We start from the raw sequence: 6,799 nt of genomic DNA on the forward strand, positions 1-6,799 counted from the left end.
ACACCGGGGGTAAGGGATGCTCCAGGTTCCAGATTTCAAACAAGAAACTGTTGTTTTCCCAGTGAGGACATACCCTGGGTCACAGTAGTACTTCACTGATATTCCAGGGATGAACACTTTTACATCCTTGCTCTCACGCTGACCATTTTTGATATTTGGAGGGGAAGGACACTGTAGCACTACAAGGAGGGGGAAAAAGTCATAACTGATGAAGAGCAGGTACCCCAAACACCCACTGTAGGGTAAGGCAGCCTTTTCACTTCTTTCTTTCTCATTCATTTTTCCCAAATATCTAGAGATGTCAATGTATGAATTATGTTTCCATCCGAACCTCAGCTATCTTCCTGCCTTCATGTTTTTTGAGCTTATTGACATCAAGAACGATCTTTTCTCACTATTTAGCCACTTACAGTGGTTAGTTTCCATCTGTGTCCCTAACAGCTTGCTCTGGCCTTTCCGTGCTTGTGAACAAGATCAGACAGCAGCCTGGCTCGCTCTGTCTTTGTGGATTTAAGGAGAAGGCCCTGCATAATAAGGGTCTCAATGGGGATTATGAAGATGGCAGGACAAGTATTTGCATGTTTTGCATTTCCAGTCCTGGAGAGTGGCCCCATTACCTCCGAGGTGAGGCGGTTCCCCCCTGCCAGGTGCACTCGCACAGTGGTTCAGAAGAAATCAGCTACCACCCACCGCCTCACTGACACTTACTCTTTTCACAGGTGGGGACAGGAGGGTCCCACGCGCCCCCAAACTGGCACTGAGACTCTTGAGAGCCCTTCAAAGAGTAACCAAAATCACATTCGAAGACAACAATGTCTGTGAGTCTGTACACAGTCTCCAGCCCATTCGTCCTTCCGTTCTCGATCTCTGGTCTTTTGCAGCCGGTTGCTGGAAGTGAAGAGCACGAGGCACCGCTTGGGATGTGAAGCCCATCCTGGGTGCAGAGGAGCACTGACCAGGGACAGTACCTGCTGCCGAACCTTGCCATCACTATCATGGGCATGTCAACATTATTGAAGTTTATTCTTACAGAAAATATCATTATTCAACTGTGTTTGCGAGTCTGCCCTTACTGGGGGACACAAAGGTAAACCCACAGAGGCAGGTGGAGCTCCTCCTGACCCTGCCAATGGGACCTTTGGCCTCTGCCTCTCACTGGAGATTTGGTCTGCAGCGATTAGACCGAGAGCCAAGAAGGAAGAAAGGAGACAGGGAAGGATAAAAGAAGCCAACACAAACACACCTTCACATCGGGGCAGGGGCCGGCTCCACGTTCCCTCGGCGGTACAGCTAATGGAGGTGTTCCCGATGAGCGAGTAGCCGTCCATACAGGTGTACTGCACAGCCGAGCCCGGAAGGTGAGTGTCCGAGGGCTGGCCACTGTGCTGCCCATTGGCGATGACTGGAGGGGGAGGACACTTCACCTCTGTGAACGAGAAGGAAAGGCAGATAAGAAATATGGACAAGGCAAGGAAAAAACTTTTTAAATCCAACCTTCAAAAACCAAAGGAGGAAGACAATTAATTCCATTAACTCGTTTGAATAAATATCTGTCATGTTAGCTGTCTTCCTGTCAGTGGGTGCAGCCTCCACTGCGGCCATGGTCACAACCAACTCTCGCCAGCGGGGACGGACGTCCACGCACCACAGGGCCCTACCTCCGCACCGCGGTGGCGGCCCGCTCCACACGCCGCGCTCCCCGTCTGCCGTGGTGCAGAAGATGGAGGGCTCTCCAGCCAGCGGGTGGCCGGGGTCGCAGGTGTAGGTCACCACCTCCGCGTAGGAGAAGGCGTCCATCAAGCGCCCGCTGTGTCTCCCATGGGGGATGTCCGGAGGCGGATCGCACACAATACCTGCAGGCACGTACAAGGTGGCTTTTAGCATCAACGCTGCAGCAGTACCCAGGGTCTGCAGGACACACACACACTTCCCAGGAAGGGAACCGATGGGGATGAACCCGTCTCTCTGGTGATGCTCTCTGGAAACAATGACCCAAATTATCCTGAGACAAACCTTGTATGGGAAGAACCACATGGGGAAAGGAAAAGCTGCACCCTCCTGTGAGTCACTTCCTTGCTGCCCATGTCTGGAGGCTGTGGGATAATTCTTACCTCCCTTTCCATACCCATTGGTGACACATGCAGAGAGAGACTGGCCACACCATTCCTACACATGACCAACGAGAGATACCCCAGTAACAGGGAGTTTAAAATATTAATGGTTTTCTGAGTTTTGACCAGGATAAATAAAAGACCTTTGGAAGCATTTTGAGAAACATCCAAAACAACATGAAATTAAAAGAAACATGACAGATTTTACACATACAGTGACTTGAGAAAACTTTTGCAATAAAATCTTTGTCTTGAAAGATATACCACTTTCTCTTGCAAGACATCTCCAAGGGCCTTTTGTTGTGGCCTACTTACGCTGGCAGACAGGAGCATCTCCACTCCATGAGACACGTGTGCCAGAGACCTCGCATGTTCTCTGAGAGCTTCCAACCAACTTGTACCTGGAGTCACACAGAAGGATTTATTAATTTACAGTAAGCTTGAGCTTTATTTACAACCCTTGTAAAAGGGCAGCCAAGACTTCTGTCTTGGGAACTAGGTTCTTTCATGTAAAGCTGAAAATCTGCTTCACGCTCACTTGGCAGCTGAATTCAGCTAGTTGCAAGACTCACCCTTCGTTACAAGTGTAATTCACTTTGGACCCAAAGAGGAGGTCTGTCAGGACAACAGCTCTGCCATGTTCCAGATCCCCTGGGTTAGCACATTGTTTCCCTGGAAGGGAACATCAGCCACCATTAGCCCTCAGCTGCTCACTCACCCCCACCCAGGGATGCTGACACAGAGAGGGGGCTGCGTAAAGAAACCCCTAAAGCCAGAAGAATGTGGAAATCCAGCCCAGCCTGACACTTTAGTTTTTTCAGCACTTGCAGGACGTACTTTTACAGAACTCCAGCGCTGCAGACCACGTCTGATTCCTGAGGCACGTGATGGCCGGTGGCATCCCCAGATGCTGGGCGTACCCAGGCCGGCACACGTATTCCACCGTCCTCCCCACGGGAAAGACAGTCTGGTTGCTGTACGGCTCCTTCAGCTCAGCAAACACCAGTCTGGTAGGTGCATTGCAGCCAGCTACCAAGAAAGACAAGCCAGCCCAGTTGTTAAAGGAGTCAAGAAAAAGCAGCTTTAGGAGAGCAGGGGGAAGGTTAACATTCAGAGCACTGTTTGAACACTTGCCCTGCTCGCAGACTGGCACGGGTGGCTCCCAGGTGTTATTTCGTTGGCATTGTACCACTCTGTGACCACGGATAACATAGCCTGGCTCACACTCAAAGGCAACAGTGTCCTTGTGCGTGTAGGCAGTCCTAGGAGGAGACACTACTCTCCCATTCCGGACCCGTGGGATGGGACATCTTGCCTCTGGAAAAGAAGTGCACGTCCTCAGAACAGGCACTTCAGCAGCGTGCAGAGCTGTGCAGCTGCGAAGCCACTTAAGGTTGCGATCCTGTTTAAGACACAAGTCTGAAAATAATTGTCCCATAGATGACGTACTGCCCGCATCCAGCGATGTCAAACATTGAGGGAGAGACCCAGGCTGAAAGGTGAGGCTGGGGGTGGGTGGTCCTCCAGCTTCTCCCCTCTGCCTGGCCACAGTTGTAAAAACAGCCCGTGCAAATCCTGCTCTAGCAGCCACTCGCGCAAGAAGTGCTGTTTCCTGGAGGTTTCCCAGTCTTTCCGAATATGAAGCAATAGGGCCAGGAGGATTGCATCTGAGTATTTGCACGTGCGCACACCACCCTACCTCCGCACTGGGGCGGGGGGCCGCTCCACACGCCGTTTTTCCCATCCCGGGTGGTGCAGTAGATGGAGGACTCTCCGTGGAGCGGGTACCCGCGGTTGCAGGTGTATGTTACAGATGTGCCGAAGTGGAATTCATCCAGCAGCCTGCCTGTGTGCTTCCCGTTGGGAATGTCTGGAGGCGGCTCACAAGGGATACCTGCAGAGGTGCAGAACAAGGCTTCTAAATTCAACAGCAGCACCAAAATACTTTAAACCCCTCAGTCTGTGGGGCATAAATGTTCATCCTAGAGATGAAGTAACTGCAATGAAGTGACCTTCTACTTTAGGGCTTGTGGGCAACTGGATCCCAACTCCCTGGCCACCTATTTCTATGACAGTTAGAAAGGAGACCAGTAGGACAAGCCTCTAGGGAGGAAACACTTATGCTTTATCTTTTCTACTGTTTAAGAAATAAAGAAGCAAATATTTCTTTTGTATTGCCTGTGTAAAATCCTGATTTTTCAGTTGCACACAGTGCAAAGGCACGCACAGGCAGAAGTTTGTATGTCACCTTAGGTTAATATGTACCTGGAGAATCTGTAAAATGCTTTGAAATCCCAGAATGTGCCAGTAAATGTTTCTTACTTATATGAAACTGTCACCTAATCAGCAACAGTAATTAATCAGCAAAGAAACACCCAGGTGTAATTGCTGAGTTGCAGTACGGCAGCTCTTTGGGTACACATCAGTTATCTGTGCTTGTAGTGAAAGAGGGAGCCTGTGGTTTGGGACTTTGAGATTCCGCTTCTGGCCGTCCCACAGCGCTCTGCCTTGTCTTAGGGTTGTGCCTTGGTATCTCTGTGTCTAACAATAACAACCCTTAAGCTAAAGATAATATTTTCCCTTCCTCTCTTATAATGGGCTTGAGAGACAGAGACAGGATACCTAAGCACTGCTGAAAAAGCTCCAGCTGAGACATTGCTTTCTATAATCCATGAAGCTTTGAGATCTCGTACCTTTTTCCATGACATCAAAACCTTCTGATATTTTTCATGCCCACAGAGCAGAGAAATTCCCCGTGAAAGCTTTGATTGGAAAGATTTGGCAGTCTCTGCTGGAAAATACTTACCAGATCCATGCAGACCCCCTGGAGCTGTAAGCTACTTACGCTGACAACTGGGAATGTCGCCACTCCATGCAACACGTCCACCAGAAATCTCACATCGTCTGCTGGGTTGTCCAATTAACCTGTGCCTGATGTGAAAAGGATCCAACATTCATCCCAAGTCATTTCGGTGTAAGTTACTACCTCCTCCTCACCGCCCTGGGAGGTGTGATCAGCCCCGCTGACAGCAAAGCTGTGGCCCCGAAGGAGAAGTCCCCTTCCTCACTCAGCACCATCTTACCAATTTCACAGTATATACATGTATGCATAAGATAGGGAACACCTTATGTGTTCATATAGGTGCTGAACTCTATAGAGTGGCTTCTATATATAATCCATTTATTGGGAATGAAGGTATAGGAGGAAAAAAGGGAGACTTACCTAATGCATCTCTCATTGCTGGTTTAAGCAGTAGCCAAAACCACGACTTACCCTTCTTCACAGCTGTAGAGCACTGTTGACCCAAACAGGAGATCTGTTAGGAAAATAATTTTCCCATTCACGGGTTCACCAGGATGATTGCATTGTTTCCCTGAGGGAGAAAGAAACCTCATTTTAGGCTTCTCTCTATCTGTACCATGACACAACAGATGCAACTATTACTCCAGTGATCTGTCCACATTTCCAGTTACCCCCAAAATGGGTTTCGAATAGCAATGTTACATGGCTTTACTAGTCACATACTATTTGAACACCAGAATACAGTTAAGGTTTTTGCAGCATGGACAGAACCTAGCACCTATGCCTTCTTGAACAATGGACACCAAATCAAGGAGCTATTCACTTTTACAGAACTCTAGTGCTTCTGACCACACTCCGCTCTCAAGGCATGTAATAGTGGGTGACATTCCTGGGTGTCTAGCATATCCAGGTCGGCAAGTGTACTGCACAGTCTTCCCAACAGAAAAATGAATCTCATTTTTATGCTCCTCATTTAGCTCAGCAAAGTGTAACCTTGTAGGAGCACCACAACCACCTATTGAGAAAGAAAACAGACATGAGAATCAGGCAGGACAGGCATGCCAGGTGCAAGCACAGAAAAAACACTGTTACAAGGAAAGGTGTTTGGGTTGCCCTGCAAAATCATTGATTTTGATTAATATAGCCATTATTAAACAAACATAACATATTTTCCCAAAGGATTCCAGAGGATCAGGTTCTTATTCCCAGGATATACTTAAATATTCCACTCACAGGGTTAAACCCCATTTTTTAAATGGAGTTAGGGGACATAAAATAGTGGTGTACCCCAAGGCACCTATGTCATGATTTACCGGGAAGTTCAGGCCTGTTTGAGAGCTCCTGGTCATGGTATAGTCTTTCACAGACGGGAACAGGAGGGTGCCAGCTGCCATCCTCCTGGCAGAAGACTTTAGAACTGCCTTGCAGGCTGTAACCGTTGTGGCACTGAAATGTCACCATTTGCCCGGGTGCGGAGATACGTCCTTGACCATCGACTTGCCTTCCATTCTGTATATGTGGATTTATGCAGACAGTCACTGGAAATGATGATGTACCAAAATGACGTGTAAAAGAAGTTGGAACAAGACAAAACAAAAACCCACAAGCTGTTAATATTGCAACACCAAAATCTACATGACATCTACATAAACCTCCCCAGCCCCACCTTTGCAACAGAAGGGCTTGAAATTAATTTATACCATGCAATTCTTTACATGGGATTAGCCTTCTCTGAGGACTTGGTTGCAATGATCAGGGTTTCCCTTGTGAGCCACACTATGAGCTTCTACCCCGAGGGGACAGACCACAGACGCACCTTCACAGCGAGGGCCGGGTTGGCTCCAATTCCCAGACGCTCTGCAAAACACAACGGCATTTCCAACCA

The 6,799-nt window shown here is 48.4% G+C and overlaps 1 protein-coding gene across 1 annotated transcript; it reads right to left on the minus strand.

Moving 5' to 3' along the window:
* Positions 1–73: 73 nt before the first annotated feature.
* Positions 74–6,375, minus strand: LOC104616253 (complement receptor type 1-like; the record flags this gene model as incomplete). The annotated part of the gene is made up of 9 exons (XM_010286880.1): positions 6,228–6,375; positions 3,811–4,005; positions 2,949–3,140; positions 2,684–2,783; positions 2,427–2,512; positions 1,659–1,853; positions 1,244–1,426; positions 709–888; positions 74–179 (listed from the first exon to the last, which is right to left on the minus strand). Coding segments are annotated over exons 1-9 (1,385 nt in total), but the record flags the coding sequence as incomplete, so codon positions are not given.
* Positions 6,376–6,799: the final 424 nt, after the last annotated feature.

This window comes from Phaethon lepturus, unplaced genomic scaffold (assembly GCF_000687285.1).
Source record: "Phaethon lepturus isolate BGI_N335 unplaced genomic scaffold, ASM68728v1 scaffold19175, whole genome shotgun sequence".
NCBI lineage: Eukaryota > Metazoa > Chordata > Aves > Phaethontiformes > Phaethontidae > Phaethon > Phaethon lepturus.